A 23,180-nucleotide genomic window follows, 5' to 3' on the forward strand; every position below is an offset into this window, starting at 1 on the left:
TCCCTCATGTGCACTGTGCTACAGGTACTGTAGATGTTTACTTTCTAGAATACAATGTGTCTCAATCTACATTTACATTTATTCAATTAGCAGATGCTTTCATCCAAAGCGACTTCCAAGAGAGCTTTACAAGAGTGCATAGGTCACTGATCATAATAACCTAAACATTGCGGGTAGCCAAAACATGAAGCATGCATTGTGAAAAACCCAAATAAGTGCCAAAGGGAATTACCATAAGAGCATGTAACCTAAACAAGTTAAAACTAAACAACATGAACCTCAAAAGTGTAAGAGTGTACCTGTAGAAAACCAAGCAACAATACTGTAATGTATGCTTCATGTTTTGGCCACCCACAATGTTTTGGGGGCTATCTCGTTGTTTAGGATCATTGACCTCTGCACTTTTTTAGTCTTGGAAGTTGCTTTGGATAAAAGTGTCTGCTAAAGGAATACATGTAAAATGTAAATGTTTATGAAACAGAAAAAAGATTACAGTAATTCAAGAGTAGCCTACAAGGTTTCACATCACATATTGCACTTACACTGCCATGGAAATTGTTACTGTAATTGCCATACATCATGGTTATTGTAACAAGAAATGTATACAGCACAACATACTGTCACACAAAAAGCACATCAAAACTAACATTATGAATAACCTACACTAGTAGTATGAGTAACCACAGTAAGTTTCAAGGAAGTGACACTTTCCTAGTCAGAGTTAGCAAGGGGTGCATTACAGTAAGCCTGGAATGAAATACACCCCCTCTATTATTTGTTCTGTATATCCCAGCATCAAATTATTCTTATTGTACACTGAGGGGACTAGAATGAGTAACCATGGCAATTATCAGGCATGTGACCCTTTCCTAGTCAGAGTTGCAGAGGGTGCATTTCATGGCAAGAAGGAAACACATTCACTAAGAAAGTAAAGCAAAGCTTGAGTTTCACTAGTTGTCGTCCTCACTCTCCTGCTCATCCTCGCGCTCCTGTCTGTCTGGTCACAGATTTCATTGACATCACATCTGATGTTCTCCCTTGCAATGCAACAGGGAAAGAATCGTTGTGCATGCCGCAACAATCCCCTACACTGATCTGCTGTGACATCATCACAAGCAGCATCCTTGTCTGGATCAGGGAGCTCTGGTTTTGAGCCCAATGTCCAATACGATTGAGGAATGGGGAGTCAGGTGATAAGAGTACCATCAGCATTCTTGGATGGGCAGTGAACCCTGATGAGTGGGCCACGATGGAAGCTTATATTGTCCCACACAATGACAAATGTAGGAAAGTAAGGCCCTACCAAACCTTTCTCATGTAGAGGAATAAGATCAGAGTGCAGGCGGTCCAAGAACACCAGGAGCGTCTGGGTATTGTATGGGCCAAGACTGGGAATATGGGTGACTACCCCATTCTCTGAAATGGCAGCACACATGGTGATGTTGCCCCCGAGCTGGCCTGGGACAAGCTCTATATATTTGATGGAAGCATTTATACTCCTGGATAGCTCCTGTCAGCTAACTAAACTTACTGTGTGATTGGATGTGTCCCCTTGTTTAGTAAAGTTCTAGTTGCACCTGACAATGACTGTAAGCAGATGATCCAAGAGATCCATATTGCAGTATATACCATGATGTTTTTCATGGTATTATGTGCCTGAAAGGTTTTGACAGTGGAGTGAACTGTTGTGCAGGTGATGATGTACACAAGGAAATTATGACAATATGTTTTGCAAAGAACAACCACTTGACTGAGAAGCAACAGTAAGTTTAGACCAGCAAGATATTTTCAAATGGTAATTGGCCTAATTGAAGGCAATTATACCTAACCATTTCAAATATATATGCTAAAATTTCAAATATATATGCTATATACAAATATGTGCTAAATCATTTGAAATGTGTGTAAACTGAAGGCAATTGCACTTGTCATTACAAGGATGTGCCAATACAATTGCAATTTGATTAAATGAAAAAAAAAATCCAATCTGTTGTGAACAAGTGCCCAGCGGTTTGGAGGTTTGCACGTGTTGTTATGAGAATGTCATTTCTGTTTTGTGAAATGAGCCAAAGCAATGGAGAAAAACTGTAATATGCTTTGGGGTAACATGCCAGTTACAGCTTGATAATAAAGAAATAAAAAAATCTCCTATTTAACACAAAACATTGAATACTATTTATATTCAAAGAAATAATAATGACCCTTTGTACAATAAACAGATTATAATTGCTGATAATAAGAAGCTTACAATTATCTGCAAGGTAATTTGTATATGAGTCTGTGTGTTCTTATTGATGTGTGCTTTGTTTGTCTTCCCTTCTGTTCTCCCCTCTAAAGTTCAGCTGTTATTGTTTTAATCACCTTGTCCATCAACTGGAACATCATCCGGCCAATCGTAGGCATGTCCTAGACCAGGACAAGGGTTGTACTATGACTAGAGTTAAACCAGGACTAGATTTAGATCAGAACTAGACTAAGGCTGAATCCCAATACTCCCCCTTACCCCTAGCCCTTAGTTTACCCCTAGCCCTTGGCCCTCGAAACTGAGGGGTAAGGGCTACATATCCCTAAGAAATGGGACGCCACTTGGTTATAGGTACGTCATCTAGCACGTATCAATATCTCCAAAGCAAGTAGTGTTATGCACTGATATTAAACAAAATTCACTGCTAATGGAGTTTACTTAAAACTGTAGAAATGCTAGTCAAAGAAATGTGGGACTGTTGTGCAATTCAGGACTGTAACATTAGCGTACCAAACTAGCGATTTTTAGAAAAGTTTCAATTAGGAAAATGGTTGCAAATTTATATGTTCAGGACTGTGTATAACACAAAACAAGACTGTCATCATTTTTTATCAATTAATTAAGCCAAAAGTATTACATTTATCGGACTCTCTGGATCAGGGGTGCTCAATACGTGGATCGGGATCTACCAGTCGATTTCAAAGCTACTGTGGGTAGATCGCATGACATTCAAAAAATAGACGTCAGCCTATCATCCATCCCGTCACCCCGACACTTAGGTCACTGCGCATGCGCAAACAATGGCGCTAAGTGCAGCAAAACTAACAAGCTAGCTAGAGCGTTACCTCCAATTTTTTGCTCTCGGTTTTTTATCTTAAACTTAGGAAAGGGTATAAAACTGAGTGGTGAAGCTGGACCTTGACTGCATTATTTATGGGAGTTGGCCTTTTCACACATGAACATCATGAAGTCAAAGTAGGCCTACCGTTCCAACATGACTGATGATCATTTGGAAGTGTGCTTGAGGCTGGGTGTCAGCAACTGCTGTCCGGACTATGCATTCCTGGCTGATTCCATTCAGTGCAAGTCATCAGTAAAGTCAGGTAATGACAAAAAATGTACATAATTAATTGTGTTGTGTAATATGGGCTCATGCGAGTATACAAGGTACATCAGCATACATTGTAAAAATAATTCTCAATATATTGTGAATACCCTCATTAACGTTTGAACAATGTTAAGAGCTATTGTGAACACGTTTAAAAAAGTTTGACTGACTGATTTACTGTATCTGATTGTTTTGTTTAGCTTAATGCGCCTTATAGTCCGGTGCGCTTTATATATGAAAAAAAAAATCGAAAATAGACCCTACATTGACAGTGCGCCTTATAATCCAGTGCGCTTTATAGTGCGGAAAACACGGTAGCTTATATGTTTTGCATTTTTGTAGTAGGTTGATCATTTTGACTTAGTCATTATATAAGTAGCTCACATGCAGAAAAAAGGTGAGCACCCCTGCTCTGGATGATCTGACCGCCATTCGCCAGTCGCGCAGTATTCACATAGCCCTAGGTTTCAAGTAAGCTCCCAATCTTACTTGGTTCTAAGGGGTGTATACCCCTTAGTCTTATCCCTACCCCTAGCTCAAAAAGAGTATTGGGACACCACTAGCTCTCACGGGAACTCGCAAAACTAAGGGGAAGGGGTAAGGGGGAGTATTGGGATTCGGCCTAAGACTTGGGTTAGATCAGGACTAGAGTTAGACCAGGACTAGGGTTAGATCAGGACTAGAGTTAGACCAGGTGTAAGGTTACACCAGAACTAGGGTTAGACCAGGACCAGACTGTGTGGGTAATAGCTACGTACTCTGTCTCTGCCTCCACCATGTTGAAGACAATCTGGTTCCTCTTTCTCATGCTCTCAGCGTGGGGGGAGCTGATGTAGTCTTGGACGATGCTCTTCCACTTCCTTCTGCACAGCCAGCCTCGCATGAAGCCCTGGACCTACAAGCACACACATAGAGACAGACAAATGTGTTAGCTGGTCTAAGTGTATCTCCCTCCACATTCAGGTTAGCTGGCTGTGTGGTGTGTGTCTTTACCTTCTTGATCTTCTTGATGTCAGGGTCATCTTGCTCCTGCTGGGTGTGGTAGGGCTTCATCCTCTCCTTGGTCTTGTTCAGTGCCAGGATCTGATAACACACCAGCTGCTCATGACCACCATGCAAATACACAAACAACTTGTGGGTTGTGGTAATGTGTGCATGTTAAAACATTGAACCAATGTGATCTGTTTGTGCATGCGCCATGGATGTGTAGGTGTTACTCTGTCAGATAAGCATCAGATCAGATTTCCTCTTCATAAAATAAAAACACACACAACAGAAAGTGAATGGGTAAGCAAATGGAGGATTACAATATCCTGTGCATGGGTGGACAGAAGGCCTTACCCTTGAGGCTTTTGGGTTAAACATTGGCAAAGTATGTAACACTGATACACACACCACACAACATCAATTTCTCTTTTGCCGTGTTCTGGTCTTCCTGCTGAGTCCATGTGTGTGTGTGTGTGTGTACCTCAGCCTTCAGCCTTTCGATCTCCGTGTCCTGGTCCTCCAGCTGGGTGCGGAGTTGGTTGGCCGCCACCTTCTCAGTCTCCACAATCTGGACAAGGTGGATGTACTTTTGCATCAGAACCTCGCGCTCGATGATGATGTCAGAGTAACTGCAACCACAGCCGAACAAAGATGTCACTGAATGATGGAACTCCTCAAGTCTCTCATACACAAAATGACCTGCTGTTAGTTACTGAGACGACTGCTGATGCTGGAATCAGTAGACATCTAACCATACTAGATGATTACCATCATCCAACCATGTTAGGAGATGTTTATTCTGCTTTAAATCAAAGGTAATATAATCTGGAGACGTTTACCTCCTGGTGTTTAATCACAAATCATCAAGAAAATGCTGTTCTACGTGTGGATATTGGTCCACTCATTAACATCTATCTGACAAATAACAGGGCATTATAGGACAGAGGGAGGGAGAGAAAGGAGGAAAGAGAGAGAGAGGAGGAAAAGAGGCAGAAAAGGGAGAGGGAAAGACAGGGAGAGAGGGAGATGAAGAAAAGGAATGACCATGGGAGAGGCATATACCTGGCTTGCTGTATGGCCTCAACCCATTTGTCACATGCATTCTCCTCATCTGTTCGCAGCTCCAGCGGCTTCTGTCCATCGTGGCCAAACACTATTAGGAAGTAATGCTGTAGGGAGAGGGCAGGTCAGCATACACACACAAACACTCACTCTGCATCTGTGCTTTGCCCACCCACTTCCTTCTATTCCTCATCCAATGTCCTATAATTATAGTCCCTGATGTACCTACCCCCCACATACACACACCAGAACACATACACACCAGGAGCATTATGTGAACCGATTGAAGCTTTTATTCAAATGCTTCTGGCCCGGAGCACTGCTATTCATAGACAAGCACACTGGCCTCCTCTTCATCTCAATCTCTCCACCTCCCATCTCTCCTCTTTCTCACTGTACTTTAAATAGAAAAGGCAGACCCTTTCTATTTATCCATCTATCTATTTGTGTAATTTTTTTGATACACCCATCCACAAAAAAAGAGTTCAAAAACATAGAGAGTGGAGGCAGAAAGTGAGGAGAGTGAAATAGAAGGGAAAAAGAAATATTGCAACATTGAGCAAAAGAGAGAGCGATTGAAATAAGGAGAGACAGAAGGAAAGAGACAGAGGGTAAGAGAGGGATGTAGACAAGTGTTATTACAAAACATTTCTTTAAGGTAGGCACAATTGTAAACCATGTCACTACCTAACAAAAAAAACGTTTCCAAGGCAACATATTCTCCCAGCACTCCAGAGATGTTCTGTCGTATTTTCAGCTATTCAATCTATTCCCTCCTCTATTCATCTTCCTCTTTCAGTTCTGGTAGAAGGACATGTTTAATTTCTAATTCTCTTCTCCTGTCCCCTCCTATCCTCTCCTTTCTTGTTCTCTTCTCTCTCCTCCTCTCCTTATTTTGTTCTGTGTGACTGACACCTGCAGGGTCATTACCATTACAAATAAAATACAACAGAGAACCAGTTGTGCAAGTGTGTGTGGAGCCAGGGGCTCAAATAGGTAATATAACACACAGATTGGGTGGAGACACATAATTAGCAAACAAGTGGAGATCAAACTGTACAACAAATAATACTTCCCAGCTGTGTCAATGTGTTTTTTCTTGTGTATTTCAAAGAGAGAAAACTGAATACTATTTCTCGGTTTATTTGGTTTATTTGCTGTTCGTCTTGGCTCATACAGAAAATAACTTAATCAAGTTCATAAAGTTTATGTTGGCTTTTAATTGCTCTGATGTTTAACTTTGCTGCAGGGATGCCCCTTTATAGGGATTACCAATTGGCGCTACTATTGTGCAGGTGCTGTCCAGTTGCACTAGTACTGAATGCAAGGTCAGGAGTTGTGCCAAATAATCAGTTTTAATGATATTATTACTATGCTCATTAGTTGCCACATGTGTCTGTGAGTGTGTGAGTGAGTGTGTGAGAGTGTAACAAGTCTATATAAACCCCCAGCAGTTATTGTATTCACAGAACATTGCTTTTCTCAGCTGTTCCCAAATTACAATTAACAAATCTGTGAATGTGTGTGTGTATGTGTGTGAGAGAGAAAGGCGAGGTGGAGTAAGTACAGGGACATTCTCCCCGAGGCAAGTAAGGTGAAGTGCCTAGCCCAAGGACACATCATTTGGCACAGCTGGGAATCGAACCAACAACCTTCTGATTAATAATCCGACTGCCTAACCGCTCAGCCGTCTGACCCCCAGATACCTACTCACCAAGCTACCTATTAACCAATCTACCTAGTCACCAACTTACATTGTAACCAATGCACATAGTAACCAAGCCAGTAACCAAAGTACATAGTAATCAAGCTACCTAGTAACCAACCTACCTCTCCATACAGGACTATCAACGTCCTACTATCACCATGCCACTTTCTTCTCTCCATACAGGACTATCATTGTGGTAGAGCCAGAACAGCTGGAGACAGACACACACACACACACACACCCGCATTGACTCCACCAGACAGCAGCCCTGCATCTGAGGGTGGAGAGCTCTCAACCTGTCCTGGATGGTTTCCACAGCGACCATGGTGTTGCATCAGCTGTGTGTGTGTTTGTATGTGCATCTATACAGATTGTCATCAATGTGGATAGACCCACACAACAAACACACACACAAATGCACATCCTTATTTATTTGAGCCCTAAGACAGTCTTTAGAAATGACCATTTAGACTAGTGTGATGAACATCCTCAGAACTATCTCTCCATACATTTTCAAGGCTTAGTTGAACATTTGAGCGTGTGCATGCTATTATTTGTCTGTTTTATTTATATGTATTGTTTTGTTAGTGTCCATGTTTGCAACTCTGAATGTGTGCGTGTTAGCCAGTATGTGTGGGAATGTGTGTTTGTGTCTGCACATATGTGTGGATGGGTGTATTTGTGTAGGTGTGTGCATGTTTATTGTGTGGCTAAGGGTTTAGAACGCTGCACAGTGCAGAGATGACAGTGCAACAGAGAGAGGGAGAGAGTCGAGAGAGGAACAAAAGATTAGTGCTCCTCACACCTCTTAGTCAAGCACATACTCTGGGTCTCCCAGTAATATTGTTTATACCGTATGCACCTTCCAAGCCACATCTAGAACTCTTATATTCTGCTTGATTTATATTTCATTGTATAACACACTCCCATAAACACAATCCGACGTGCTCCAGTGTTGCTGTGCTGTTTGACCCTCTGTGTGTTTATAGGTGCAGGTGTGTGTGCTAGTGTGTGTGTCCATGTATTATTACCTAACCCTAACACCAGAACCTGAACACTTCACTCTAAAATGGCCAAATACTAGAATTATGACTGTTGTGAATTTGCTGTGTGGGTGCTGGTGTGTGTTGGATGTGTGTACATTTACTTGCATAGTAACACATGGCTGCTGAGAGCACAGAGACAAAAAATCAAATAACCCTAATTAAACAACACAGCTGAAGAAACAGGGGGCAGACAGATACAGAGGGAGAGAGAAAAGACAGAGATAAAAGAAATAGGGGGCAAGAGGAAGAGACAGTAAAAGAGAATGAAATACAGAGTAAGAGAGGGAGATAGAGAAGAAGGGAGACAATACAAGAGAGGAGAGGGAGACAGTAAAAGAAAAAGCGAGAGAAAAATTGAAGAGAGGAAGAGACAGTGACCAAGCACATCTCACATAATCTTTTCCTCTTTGACCATTGCTTGCCTGAGAAGGGGCAATTAGAACTGGAAAATTAACTTACACACACAGAAGACTTTAGATCATACACACAGGTCTACAGAACACAGACATAGAGCTTTACAAATAGTTGTTCACGGAACATACACAGGCCCACAAACACATTACACACAGACCAACAGAACACACATACATATTGTGGGTGGTTCAAGAAGAATTTGTGTGGGGTGAATGTTGGCAGTTCGAACAGACCTGTCCAGACTACACCAATTAATGCATATAGGTTCAAATCTCTCGACCAGAACCGGAGGAACAATACACCAGTGCTTCCGTGTAGCCACCACAGCCACTGATGTCATATGAACCTATAGGTTCCTCTTAAACGTTGCAATGAGACGGCGCTCATTCAACAGGTTCATTCAACATGTTCTGCAGGGGCTAGAATCTTTCTCTTTCTCACAAAAAAAACACACGCATGCACACACGCTGTTGCAAAGTATTTGAAAGAAAAATTGACTGAAAGCGATCATGCACGAAAACACCCCGAGGACGTTCCATTCCACGCCCCGTAAAGTGGGAAGAGACAGAACACCCTTACCCTCCAGATTCCACTGGTACCCGTTTCTTTAAATGCTGTACAGATATTCAGAATCAATCAATAAATAAAAATGTATTTGTATTTTTTTTTACAAGCAATGTCATATTTTGCCCATAGAACTACCTCTCAGCCAACCTAAACCATCAAGGAAGACAAGGAAAAACTCCCAGGAAAAGTAATTGAGAAAAAAAAAAATAGAAACCTAGGGAGGAGCAATTCGATGAGGGGTCCCCTCTTCCAGAGACGGTTGGCGACAGAACTAACCTTGCGTAATTCTCTCAGTCTCTTTCTCTCACCTGTTTATCCAGGGGCTCCTTCCCCGCTGTGGAGACTTTGGGCGCGGGCACACGCTCGCAGGTGCATCCTTCCAACAAGTAAATCCCTGAAGGTCGCGCGCTTTGTTCGTTCTCAAAGTAAAACAGTACGTTCTGGTACAGTGCAAAGAACTTATCGTGCCAGCGGCTGTTCTCCGTAGTCTTCTTGCTCAGATAACCGCGCTTGGTCCCTTCCTTACGCGCTACCACTGAGAGGAACAGCGCGTGACCCTCGTTGTAACGGACACTCTTCTGCATGTTATAGCCAAGGTTTCTCCTGTCAACGGTTTAGAAAAACCTGGATTAGATACTTTACCGGGAGCCAAAATCTGGCATGAGGCATGTCAGCGTTCCATTTTCAGCGCACGCAGAAGGTTCAGCAGTTCAAAACAAGGTATCACAATCTGAATCAAGTCAACTTCTTTCCATGTTTACATAAACACTACTTTTGAAAGAGTGACATATAGTATAAAATTGATTCTACAGAAATAAAGGAAGACTCGCTCACATACCCCGGGGTCGACCTTATGTTGTGACCGAAATACCAGCGAGATCAGCAGTAATAGGTTTTGACACCAGTTAAAGACGCAGCATCTCTCTTTCTCTCTGATGTTCTCAGATCTCTGTGAAACTGGGCAGGGCGACGCTGGACTTGGCGGAATTAGAGGCGGAGTCTCTCTCTAGTATAAGGGGCTAGTGCGTGTGTGTATGTATAGAGAGAGAGAGAGAGAGAGAGAGAGAGAGAGAGAGAGAGAGAGAGAGAGAGAGAGAGAGAGAGAGAGAGAGAGGGGGAGGGGGAGGGGGAGGGGGAGGGGGAGAGGGAGAGGGAGAGGGAGAGGGAGAGGGAGAGGGAGAGGGAGGGAGGGAGGAGACGTGTGGGGCCCGAGCGTGCAGAGTTCGGTCTTGCCTGACTTAACTTGCGCTAAGCTTAATTTTAACAAGAAAGTTACACTTCCCAAGTGTAAAACTATTTCTCATAAGTATACCACATGCAAAATAAACTTTAACACTCAAAATGTGAAAATAACCTGCGACAAAAATCAGTCAATCGCTACCTGATCATATGGATGAAATAGGCCTATAAAGTGGATATTTAATTTTCAGTCTAGATCAGGGAATTGTGTTATGTTGACTAATAATCAATGTGGATGCGCAGTAACATCTCTATCCAAACTGTGAAACGTTTTTACCCATGTGCTGACATCTTTATCACTGGCTGCATCACAGGCACAGGCATCAAAGGCAGTGCACTAGTAATAATTATTCTAAATATGTGCTCGTACAATGTACTAAAACACAATTACAGTTTCAAATATGGTATTTGTATTTATTTAATCAAGAAAGCAATTGTATTGAACAGAGTTACAGTACAACAGTAATAAAGTGGAAAGGTTAATTGTAGAGTAAAGGTTAGTTGTGATGGCCTCCAGTGAATCCTTTTGTCCCAGAATGCCAGCAGAGTCATCCCTGCAGCAAATACTGTAGGTCTCACTTCATTAGTTAAGTAGTTAGTTAGTTAAGGATGTATATGGGTATGAGAACATATGTGTGTAATCAGGGGTTTGACTGCATCCATTCCAAAAGAGATTTTCTGTCTCTGATGCTCAACACTGATAAAAGCTTCTTAGTCCTCCTAGAAAGAGAAAGAGAGAGCAAAAGAGGTGGGGAGAGAGAGATTAAACATGTGTAACTGACAAGCCTATTGAAACTATTCTTCAACTAAGCATTTTATTTTGTAATTACACACACACAAACATTTAACCTTTCAAAAAAGTTAGTTTTGTATTATTATATTGTATGGATGTTTCATTTTGGTGTTATAGCTATGTAGCCCAAGCGAGTGGGTACCAACGATTAAATCTAGACACTTGTGGGCGCATTGGAAGACTTTATAAATTGCAACATTTTGGGAGGGAATCATTTTGGGCGGGATGTTTGGTAAATCAGCAATCATCAAACTATGGTTGAAGATGATTAAGTGTGTTGTCCTATCATTGTGGATCGCTTTGGCAAAATTGTTTAGCAAAAAGATTTATGCCAATAATGCATACTGCATGAACGTGAAGAGAGGGAAATGGAGTGAAAGATTGGATGGGGGTAGTTGAGTGACTGTGGTGGCTGATAGATATGTCATGATTTATATATCATCACTCTGAGGACAGATTACAGTCATTACAATTAAGTCCTTTGATTGCGTCTACAGTCGTGGCCAAAAGTATTGTGTTTGGCTAAATTTGCTGGTTCAGTATTTGTAGATAATTTTTTCACATTTCCATGGTATATTGGAAAACAATCATGCGTATTTTGTATTTTAAAAGCTTTCATTGGCAAGAACATTAAATACATGGATAGAGTCCTACCTTTTATAGCAATCAATATGCTCTAATAATCCAGTTAGAATGATAGACACACTTTCCTATGTGCTAATGATATAACTTGAATATCATTATCATCATCAATTAAATTATGTTAGCTAGTAATTTTATGCCAGGCCCCAAAAAACGGTGAAATGTGGGTTTTTGTAGATTTTTTGGGCCAATGAAGCTGTTATTTAAAATACATCTGATCACTCTGCACAATAATCGAGTAAATCAACACCATAACAACTGAAGCAGCAAACTTTGCAAACACAAAATGTATGTCAGTGCCAATACTTCAAGTCTTCAAGGCTGTTAACTTGTTGTTGCTTATGTGATTATCTGATGACACAAAGGAGACCACTGTTTCAGCGGATGTGTTTAACTTGTAATAAAGAGACCACAAGACAAAAACAGTAAACCATTTGATTGCGTCTGAAAAACTGTGACTTTTGGCCTGTTTGAGATGACAATGTGTAAGGGTGTTGAAAAGCACTACAAGGACAAGGACTACACTAAAAGCTTGTTTAAATAATTGTTACTTTGAGGGACACACCTAGAACCTGGTCGCACGGGTGTCCTCCATGTCTGCGGATATGTACTCATCAAAATTGTATTGGCTGTTTGAGCCTCGTGTATCAATTAAAATAGCATGCATTGGCTACAATTACACAACAGTCACATAAAGAGGTAAAGAAGGGAGAAAGTAACTGACCTCTGTGACTCATATTGATCAGTATTCCCCCTCACACCTCTTTACAAACACTTAATTTGGAGAGGATTAAGCTTGGACAGACAGGGACAAGTGTATGTCTGTGTGAACATGAGTGTATGTGTTCATTCAGACACACGTAAGCTCTGTTACAGCGCTAAGGCTCTAAATGCTGATCTACAAATATACTGGAGGTGTTGGGTTGTCTACACTCCTCTCTTTCACACACTTCTCTCCACTTTTTCTCATTCAGCTGGTGTTCAACTACAGATTACAAAACTCTACAGTACCTCTGTCTCTGTGCTGTTAGCAGTTAGCATGACATTAAAACAAAGAGTCTCTCCCCCCCTATTTTGACGATCTGAAACGCAAGTATCAAAACGCAAAGCGCAAGTAACTTTGTGGGCGTGACTTCAGCTTGGTTGTTATTTTGCCGGCGGGATAAATGACTTTGCGCCTGGCGCAAATCTAAAAAGGGTTGGTCTGAAGTAGCTACATTACTAATGGGTGTGGTTTGGGCGTAACGTGCAATAAACCAATCAAAACATCATCTCACATTCCCTTTAAGAGCAGCGCTTGTTCCATGGGGAATGCTATTATAACGGCGGATTTGCCAGGCGCACGCCAGGAGCGGTTCACAGGAGGAGACCGACGTTCTCGTCAGAGCCGTAAAAGATAGAGAAATGACATTGTATGGGAAAGGCAGAGCAGTTTTCTCATTGCACTAAATTGCCCGCTCATGCTGTTCATTCAAATTATTATTCTTATTTTTACATATATTTTATTTTTTCAATTGTTATAGCCTATTTTTAAATTGTTCAGTTCTTAGCAGTTTAACTGTTGTACTTAATTTATACCCGTTTATTGTTTGCACCTTCCTGCCACAGTAAATCGCGTATTTGTGTAACATAAGCTTCAAGGCGACTAAACCTAATTCTGATTCTGATGGGCATGGGAGAAGAAACCTAACCAAATAAGCTTCGGTTAAACAGTCATGGAAGGAAATTGCCACAGTTGTTACAAATAAAGTTCACATACATAGAAATTTCTTATGAAAATCTTTTTATAAACATTGAAGAAATGTAACACGCCATAAATCAAACAATGTAACGTAGCTTCGCAGAAAGAAGACCCTGGCCTCGCCAGCAGTGCGCACGGACCAAGTTGGCGCCCTTAAAATAGCATCTAAATAATGCACCATTGACTTTACACTAAGTTTTTCCTGGTCAGTAGCGGAATTGTTTTTCGGAAACTGCAAGATAGCACCAGGGAACGTTTGCGCCCGAACACGGCTCCTTTTTCGCTGAACCGCCCACGGGAGCGCAAAGTCATTTCGATGTGCGTCTGTGGAGGGAAAAGTCGGCTTTGCGTCGAGTGCAAACTAGGAATGACACTTGCATCGTTGACTAAGTCAATTGCGCTGGGTGCAAGATAGGGCCCTCTGTGTCACGGTGCTGTTAGCCATTAGCATGACGCTGGCCACACAAAGTGAGATCATTCCATTAACAAAGCTAGCAAAAGAAGGAACATTTGTGCATTCGTTTGCGAATGTGTGTGGGCGCGTTAGAATGTATGAGTCTGTATGCATGCAAATGTGCATGAGTGTGTGTACCTCCTGGTTTTGACAATGTTCTCCAGTTCGTGGGCTTTGCGAGCAGCAGTTTGTAGTAAAGGTTCTGGGATATCAGCCAATCGGGCGACATTTAGTCCATAGCTCTGCCCAGCAGATCCCTCAGTCAACTGATAGAGGAAGGTGATGAATTCTGGCTGGACCTCTCCATCTGACACACAAAAACTGAATTTACGACTCTCAAATTACACAAAGAAACACACAAACCTGTACGCTCATATGCTCAGTCTGTGTTCATCATTGGGTGTGCTCACACCTTCGGCGAGCACAACCATTGTTCTTACATATATATTATTATTATTTCCCTCTAAGGATCCGTCAATATTTGGACTACATAGACAATGTCGGTGTCAAAAGTTTCATCTTGGTAGCGATTGAGTTGCTTGTATTTTTATTTACGTTCTGTTGCACGGTTTAGGCTGAAAATTAATTTTTGTGGCAAAAAGTGGTAGGCTAGCCTACGTCACAACGTCAGCACACAATAGCAACGACGCATGGATACAACGTGCATAGATGTGCTGTTGCACAGCGAGTATTGTATCATGTCATTGTTGTATTAGCAGCACATGTACATTTAAGCAAATCTAGACTTGCATGTACAGTAAGTAAGGTCACATTAAACTAGAGAGGGTACAATTTCTGGGAAAATTGTAGGGTGTGCTTGCTTGTGTCGGTTGCAGGTGGGTCAGTTTTCCCTTCTAGTGATATTTTCAAGCATTTAGCCTACTCATATTGCATAATTCATTAAGAACACCCTTTAAAACAAGCAAACCCCCTTTGAAACAAGCTACTGTAACAACGTTGTCACTGTCTGGCAGTATTTCAGATAGAATCGTGATTCAAACTGTCGTCTCCTAACTGAAAATATGCCCCCCAAAACGTAAATACTTTTATCTTATGTGTCATATTTTCAGTTAGCAGATGGTAAGCTACTGTTTGAATCACGATTCTATCTGAAATACTGCCGGTGACAACGTTGTAACAATAGCTTGTTTCATAGGGGGTTCAGCTTGTTTCAAAGGGGGTTCTTAATGAATGATGCAATATGAGTAGGCTAAATGCTTGAAAATATCACTAAAAGGGAAAAACTTGCGGGGACGGACCCATCTGCAACCGACGCAAGCAAGCACACCCTACAATTTCCCCAGAAATTGTAGCCTCTCTAGTTCAAAATATTTTCCCAGCCCAACCCAAATCCCCAAATCCTAACCCCAACCCTTGTTGTAATTTTAACGTTAACTGTAATTCTAGCATATTGACGTGCACAGATAGACCCCAGGTAGTTTTCAAGAACCTGCCCTCTGACTAAAAAAGTACCCTTTTGTCCAAACTTTTTTTTTGTATTTCTTTTTCAAATTTTTGTTTTACAATTTCATCCATGACATTGATTCTCAATTAAATGCTAGTTGCAATGCCTGACAACTGCGTTTCAGTTCGAATCCAATCTGTGACACCACACAAGCCCTTCCCTACCTCTTTAGGTTATTTACCTTATTTAACATTAAAACTTTTCCAAGTTCCAAATATCCCGTAAGCGTTAGGGTCAACATGCACAATGTGTTTTCTTTGTTGTTGCCTGTCCATGTAATAAATGTAGAAATAGTGAATGTTAAAGACATTCGTCTTAAATCATAAATTATGATCGTGTAGACATATGAAACATATGACATGAAATATTGTATGAAGCATCTGCATGACTATGAGTATTGAAATAAATACACCTGTAAGTAAGTAAATGATGTGCTACAATATGTAACTTCATTTTGTAGAAATAATGAGAGGGTGCCCTTTTCTAACCCCCAAAAGGTTATACCCTAAACCCCTTAAAAAAACCATAAATAGCACTTGATCTTGAGAGGACAAAGACAATTTCCCCACAGTTTCCTTGTGTTACTGTTCTTGAGATAATTTCTCAAGACACCCCCCCCACACACACACCTTGGGAGGTGCCAGAAAATTCATTAATGAAGAAGTCCATGTGGTAGTTGGCTACATATTGAGGGTACAGGTTCTCCAGCTCACACAGGGGAGGGTAGTGGGTCACAAAGAGAGTGAAGCACTTTGTCTGAAAGAGAGAGAGATGAGGCAGAGATTAACTGGATTGAACAGGTGTGTGTATGTATGTGTGCGCACGTGTGTGTGTGTGTTCAATGCATGTGAATCCCAGGAACCAGACATTATGAGCAGCTCTTCACCACATAACTCCACCACAGACAGACATACCCTCCCTCCCCACTATCTATCAGTCTTCCCTTCTTTCTCTCATTACCACCCATCTTCACCACTACCACTTATCAGCACATATAAATCAGAAGGATGAGAGCAGTCTCTGTGCGAATGTGTGTGTGTGGCTCAACACAACACTTGTGTAGCTCTAGGTTAACACCAGGGACGGTGGGGTAAATAACTCCCGGGACAAGGTAAAGGTAGGAGAGCTCTAAGGACAATGTAGGGTAACTGCAGGGACAGGGTAAAGGTAGTAGGGCTCTAAGGATAGGGAAGGGTAACTCCAGGGAAGGGGTAAAGGTAGGAGAGCTCCAAAGACAGGGTAGGGTAACTCCAGGGAAGGGGTAGGGCAATTCCTGGGGTAACAGTATAAGCTCTATCTACTTTCCTCTCCTTGGGGAAGAGCAGAAGATTTCACCATGGCAACCAGTTCTGTCTTAGCCCCCCTCCATCAAGGCTGTCTGTTCTACAATGGTCTATTCAAACCATCCGCCTCCTAAACACTTCACAGGTACTTCTTTAGGATGGGCTGTAGCTATGACAACTACTGAATGTTAGTAGACAGGTACCGATAAAGAAGAAAAGCAGGAGGAAAAAGGGGAGGAGGAAAAGGAAGGAGTAGAAAGAGTAAGAAGGAGGAAGAGAAGAAGGCAAAGAAGGAAGAGGAGGGGAAAAAGGAGCAAGAGTAGAGGGAAGAAAAGGAGGAGGAAGAGAACAGTGCAGGGTGTTAGATACAATGGGAGAGAGCACTATATGACCAAAAGTACGTGGACACCTGACCATGACACCTATGTGAGCTTAATGGATATCTCATTCCAAATTAGTATCCTCCTTAGTTTCAGCTTGCAATTGTAACCCGTCTGGTTAAAAAGTGAAATTGTATTTTATTTATGTTAAATATTGTTTTATTTATATTTATATATTAATGGTTTTATTTTGAAAAACTGAATGCAGATAGCTTCACCTTGCTCATTGACGCATGGAGCACTGCTTCTACTCGCACGTGTCAATTGAAAAAGTGAGAGAAAAAAAGTACAATTGAAGAAGCACAAATGTTTCCTTTAATCACTACTGATTTAATCCTTCTTGGTAAGCTAGCAATGTTCTCATTGACTGTATGTATTGAGATGCCCTTGTGGTCGTGCTAGTAAATTATTCGGGTATTTTGCACATTTTATGTTTATTGTGCAAGGATGTATGTCATTACATTATTTGACTGTTGAGTAGAAAATAAATGGTGATCAAAATAATTGCAATATGGATACACTGTAAAAAAAAAAAACAATCACACTCTTCGCTAAACGTGACTGTGGGTCAAAGTTATAAGCATTTGAAGGAAAAATATTACTTTTAAGTTATTTAAAATTGGTAAAACCAGCAAAGCTGTGAATTTGGTTATTTAAAACAATATATTTCATTTATTTTATTTGCAATCTAAAATTGCAAATGTTAAAAAGGGTTACAAAGTGAGACATTGCAGATAAGAAAATATGGGTTATGCATTATACTGTACCAGTTAATGCGTTTTTTATAAATACGTGAATGCATTGGTAAAAATGTGTTTACATTTACATTTTATTTAAATCACTATGGGTTAAAATGATATATTTAGCTAAATGAGACATTTATTTAGGAAGTAACTGTAGTTATCTGTTGTTAACTATGTTTAGTTATTTTTCAATTTGAGAAGATACATTTATGTTGTAACACACCTTTATATGAATCTTTAATAATTCTAGCGAGCCTAATTGCAATTGCATATAGGAATCTGTACTATAACACCTGTTTTGCAAATACAGGTCAGGGGTCTCATTTATAAAACTGTGCGTAGGATTCTTACTAAAAGTGTACGTACGCCCAAAAGCCTAAAATGGTGTCAGACACAAAAATTCAGATTTATAAAACCGTGCGTACGCACATCTGTACGCAATGTTCCCTTTATAAATAACAGATTACCCACAAGTGTGCGTACGTGAATCAGCATTGTACCCCGCCCTGAACACGCCCATTTTTAACCATACATAGTCAATGCAAAGCACCTCATGAATGCTAATCTAGTATCTCATCATGACCCTGGCATACGATTGTTCTTTACGGTGAATCATAGTGCATGACAACTTCTCAGACACTGTTAGCCTATTGGTGGAGCCCAAAAACTCAGAAAATGTGGTGGCCGGTAGATCACCAATTTAAAAAAAAACTGTGCGAGTGGAGTCAACTGTGGCAGTGATACTGCGAGTCGAGATACAATTTTAAAACAAAAGCGTTTTGTTATGAACAGTAATCTATTAAAGTCTGGACTGATAACGGGGACATAGAGTGTAGCGATTGCACGGGAGCTTGACGACTATATTTCCAGTTTTTGACATATGAGGATATTTGCACAGTATTAAATAAATATATTTAGTTATACACTGTGTTCTGCAGTTATCTAAAGGTAGGATATGTGATGTTATCCTGTATTCCATGCAGTCGGGGAATCTCCCCCTCCTGATCTCCCGTAGTGGACAATCTGATGGTGAGGAAGCGCTGAATTTTATTTAAAATTTGAGTTGGATTGTACAAGGTGTTTATGGAACAAGATTCACTCAGTGCAAGCGCAAGTAACACTGCTGGATGTAATCTTCATGATAATCATGAAATTGAATGAAAAAAACGTGTGTGAGGAAAACAAAATATATAAATATTACGAGTATGTTCTTCCCACATTCAGTTTCTGCAGTCTGACTACAGTACGGTCATCTGCGTCGCCAATTCCAACAGTTTTCAAAATGTGCATAGGCTTACGGGAGGGTCAGAGCTTGCGTGGAGGACCGCACATTCTCCCGTCAAGTTTGTATTTTATAAATCACAACCTTTGAGTGGAAAGTGGCGTAGGCACATTTTCAGCCCCGTTTTGTGCGTACGCAAGCTTTATAAATGAGACCCCAGGTCTTTTTTTGATTACGTGGAAAAACTATGCTGAGATGATCCATTGTGTCACGGCCATAGCCGTGCCCCCCTGGTTTTTGGTTTTGCCCTGCCCTCATGTTTCCCTGTCTCATTGTCTTCACCTGTGTCTCGTTGAGTTCTCGTTAGTTTCATTGTGTCCACCTGTGTCTTGTTTGGTTCTGTGTATTTTGGTTCCCGTTTTGTGTCCAGTCTTCGTCTTAGCATTACCCTTTGTCCCTGTGTGTACCCTGTCTGTTTCCCGTTTTGAGTATTAAACCCGTTTTGTTCACAACGCCTGCCGACTCCCCTGCATTTGGGTACAATCCCACCTCACGCCCTGACACATTGATGGCGAGCCTCCCAGTCGAATTCTGAGCCTCTACCACCCATTCAACAGATCCTGGGTAGGATTGTGTCAGTCCCACTGACCGACACCAACAAAAGCCTACATTGGATACATTTCCTGACTTCTGACTATTTTCCCTGACTTACTGACTTGAACATCGATCGACATTGCAAAGCAACACTTTCCGGAAAGAACATTTTCTAAAAGGACTTATTTTATTACTTATTTGGGCCCATAGGTTGTATTGTGCACTCTTGTAATATTGCTCAAACTGAAGATTACATTAATTTAAAATTTTCTGTGTCATCTGGTAATTGCTATACTCAGCTCATACAAACCTAGAGGGCCAGACGTGTACATGCCTTGAAGTTGGTTACACAATGAAGACAGAAAAGGCTTACATACGCAGTTATTTTTCGCATATGTAAAAAGTTCATCTAAATATTCAGATTCTCAGATGATCGGTGTCACACCCATAGACGTACCCCAGTTTGAGTTCTTATGGTTTTTCCTTGTACATTATGTTTCCTTGTGTGTTCTCCTTGTGTCTGTGTAATTACCTGCATCTGTGTCTGGTTAAGTGTCTTTGAGGTTTTTAGTTTAATTTGTTGCAGTTGGGTTCTCATGTGTCTAGTTTGGTCCATGTGTGAATTAATCAATAAAGAAATGTTTTGTGTGGAAAAACTTGACCAGCCTGCACAAATTCCTAACCTACACACCATCAAACATATTTGGGATAAACATAATTTGTAAACCAGGTCTAACTACAAAACATCAGTGTCCATTGCCCAACGCTCCACCTTTTGTGGCTGAATGTAAGAAAATCCCACTTCAATGTTCCAATGTCTTTTTGAAACCATTCCCAGAAGGCAGTTATCAAAACATAATTACAGAAGAACCCTGTCCCTCTGCCTGTATTTGATGTTCTGCCGGAGGAACACCTGTTGGTCCATTAATCCACACGGCAGAATCTTCAAAACAAGGTCCCCCCATGTGCACCAATAAACACTGTCCCCCCGGGGAACTACGAGGGCTGAGCGCTGATAAATACATTCAACCCTGAGCAGTAACCTTAAGGGAAAAAATACCTTAGACACCAGACACAACCAGCACACCCACAAGTATACACAAACAGACAACCACATGCATTTCTCTTTTTTACCAAATACTTTTTTTGTCATTTTCTGTCACAAACACACGCACACTTCTGCTCTGTCACCAAGGAGACATGCAGCGACAAGCAACACCCAGTGGAGCTCTGCCTGTGCCAGTCCAAAAACATATATGGGATGATAACACAAACACACACATGGCTGACTCCAGGACCAATCCTACACTCCTTCCCTCCTCTCCTCTAATGCGGCTTATTATCTATCATTAGTCTAAACAAGTCTGTTTAACAAGACCCAAATGAGACAGGTCATATATATAATTACACTACTGGTCAATACAGCAGACATACACACACTTCAACCAACAACATGTGCATTGCAGATCAATTCTCTTACCAATTCTCTCCCCTGATCCCTCACACACACTTTCTCTCACATACACTTAAGCACACACACAAACATATACCAACACCCACCCACCTTTTTATTGGATGCCATAACTTGTAGATTTAGCGAGCTGTTGACATCAAACCCCCATTGGGGCTGTTGACTCAGCTACACAGTGTGTATGTGTGAGGGGGGGGGTGCCTACAGGGATTTGAATGTGATCTTTCAGTGAAACCATAACCCTGGAGGTAAGTACAAGCTCTACCTCACTCTTTTTCTTTCTCTCTATTTCACACATCCCCTTCACTCTCTCTCTTTCCCACCCCATCCTCTGACTCCCTCCAAACCTCCCAATCCTCATACTCTATCTCTAACATACACACTCACACACACACACACACACACACACAGTAAAGGACAGACAGACAGACAGACAGACAGACAGACAGACAGACAGACAGACAAACAGGCAGGCAGGCAGGCAGGCAGGCAGGCAGGCAGGCAGGCAGGCAGGCAGGCAGGCAGGCAGGCAGGCAGGCAGGCAGAAAGACAGACTCACGTCTCTGATGAGGTGCTCCAGTGTGGCGTGGGCGATGGAAATGCCGTCATGGGTGCTGGTGCCCCGCCCCAGCTCATCCAAAATGACCAATGAGCGCTCGGTTGCCCGGGAGATGATATCCGATACTTCCGTCAGCTCCTCCATGAACGTGCTCCGCCCCTTGTAGATGTTGTCTGACGCCCCCATCCTACAAATAACAACAGAGTGCAACACAAGGATAAGGCAGAACACAACAAATGGGCCAATCGGGTGTACATGTGAGTGGAGCCATGAAGTTGTGGAGAACTCAAGAGAGAAGTGTACAGCTCCATTCTGCCTGTTTCTAAAAATATAACTCACACGACTGCCAGGCTTTCTGTTCCAGAGGTAGGTGTGTGTGTGTATGTATGTGTGTATGTATGTATGAAAGTATGCCATTCACAAACACACACGTGCATACAAATGTACATGCACACAACAACAGGTTAATCGTCCCCTTATGTTTATTTGAAAGCTACATCAGTCCACATCATCTATGCTGAACATGTTCTTTTCGTGAGACTGCCCAATGAGACACTAAAATTCATGTAACCATGGTTACAGCTCTCCATATAGTTGAGCGGTGTGCCTGTGCATCTCTTCAGTTAGTTAGTGTGTGTGTGTGTTTGATTTGGGGGACAAATACAACTGGGGATAAATAAGAGGATAACCAGGTGTTTCCCTGTTCATCATTCAGTTATTTATTCCCTTCCTGTATCTCCTGGGATGGTCTTCCCTTCCTGTATCTCCTGGTCTTCTCTTCCTGCTTGTCAAGGGATAATCTTCTTTATCTTTAACTCCTAGGATGGTCTTCCCATCCAGTATATCCTGGGTTGGTCTTCAATTCCTTTATCTTCTCGTGTTCTTGTCCTGTATCTCCTGGTATGGTCTTCTCTTTCTGCTTGTCCAGGGATAATCTTTTCTATCTCAAATTCCTGGGATTTTCGAGGGGTCTTCCCATCCTGTATCTCATGGGATGGTTTTCTGTTATCTTCTGAGATGGTGTTCCTGTATTTCCTGAGTTGGTCTTCATCATTCTTCTGAAATGGTCTTTCAGTATCTCCTGAGATGGTCCTCTGGGATCTCAGTAGATGGTCTTCTCTTCTTTTATCTTCTGAGATGGTATTTCCTTCTTGTATCTCCTGTGATGGTCTTTCTGTTTCCTTGACCACATCTCTTTTGATGGTTTTCTTATTCTTTTTCTCCTGGGATGGTCTTCTCTTCCAGCATCTCCTGCGATGGTCTGCCTGTATTGGATGGTCTTCTTTTCTCTTATGGAATAGTCTTCCAATATCTTCTGGGATGATCTCCCTTTCTTCGTTAGTATCTCAATGGAGAGCCAGTGGACCACAGAACTCTAGACACACAACCACATGGGTTCCAGAAGCATCCACACATGCATTCCACAGCATTATTCCCCAGAACCCACGAAGTACAGT

The 23,180-nt window shown here is 41.5% G+C and overlaps 2 protein-coding genes across 10 annotated transcripts in view; both read right to left on the reverse strand.

The window, feature by feature from the left end:
- The window catches only part of rasgrf2b (Ras protein-specific guanine nucleotide-releasing factor 2b), a 106,754-nt gene extending 97,033 nt beyond the window's left edge, over positions 1-9,721 (reverse strand). For all 6 annotated transcript variants that reach the window (XM_084694733.1, XM_084694728.1, XM_084694732.1 and 3 more), the window contains exons 1-5: positions 9,446-9,721; positions 5,403-5,509; positions 4,822-4,969; positions 4,347-4,436; positions 4,112-4,248 (exon numbers count right to left, since the gene is read on the reverse strand). In XM_084694733.1, the coding sequence (XP_084550859.1) occupies positions 4,112-4,248; positions 4,347-4,436; positions 4,822-4,969; positions 5,403-5,509; positions 9,446-9,721 (758 nt within the window). The remainder of the gene's footprint in view (positions 1-4,111; positions 4,249-4,346; positions 4,437-4,821; positions 4,970-5,402; positions 5,510-9,445) is intronic.
- A 1,048-nt stretch (positions 9,722-10,769) lies between these two features.
- Positions 10,770-23,180, reverse strand: part of msh3 (mutS homolog 3 (E. coli)) — a 135,493-nt gene continuing 123,082 nt past the window's right edge. For 2 of the 4 annotated variants that reach the window (XM_084694861.1, XM_084694862.1), the window contains exons 21-24: positions 21,724-21,910; positions 16,101-16,227; positions 14,145-14,313; positions 10,770-11,096 (exon numbers count right to left, since the gene is read on the reverse strand). In XM_084694861.1, the coding sequence (XP_084550987.1) occupies positions 11,018-11,096; positions 14,145-14,313; positions 16,101-16,227; positions 21,724-21,910 (562 nt within the window). In that variant the 3' untranslated portion in view covers positions 10,770-11,017. Of the gene's footprint in view, positions 11,097-14,144; positions 14,314-15,652; positions 15,739-16,100; positions 16,228-21,723; positions 21,911-23,180 lie in introns of all 4 variants that reach the window. The other 2 variants (XR_014751033.1, XM_084694863.1) reach the window with 2 other exon arrangements.

This window comes from Hypomesus nipponensis, chromosome 28 (genome assembly GCF_054491055.1).
Source record: "Hypomesus nipponensis isolate SF chromosome 28, ASM5449105v1, whole genome shotgun sequence".
In the NCBI taxonomy this organism is placed as follows: domain Eukaryota; kingdom Metazoa; phylum Chordata; class Actinopteri; order Osmeriformes; family Osmeridae; genus Hypomesus; species Hypomesus nipponensis.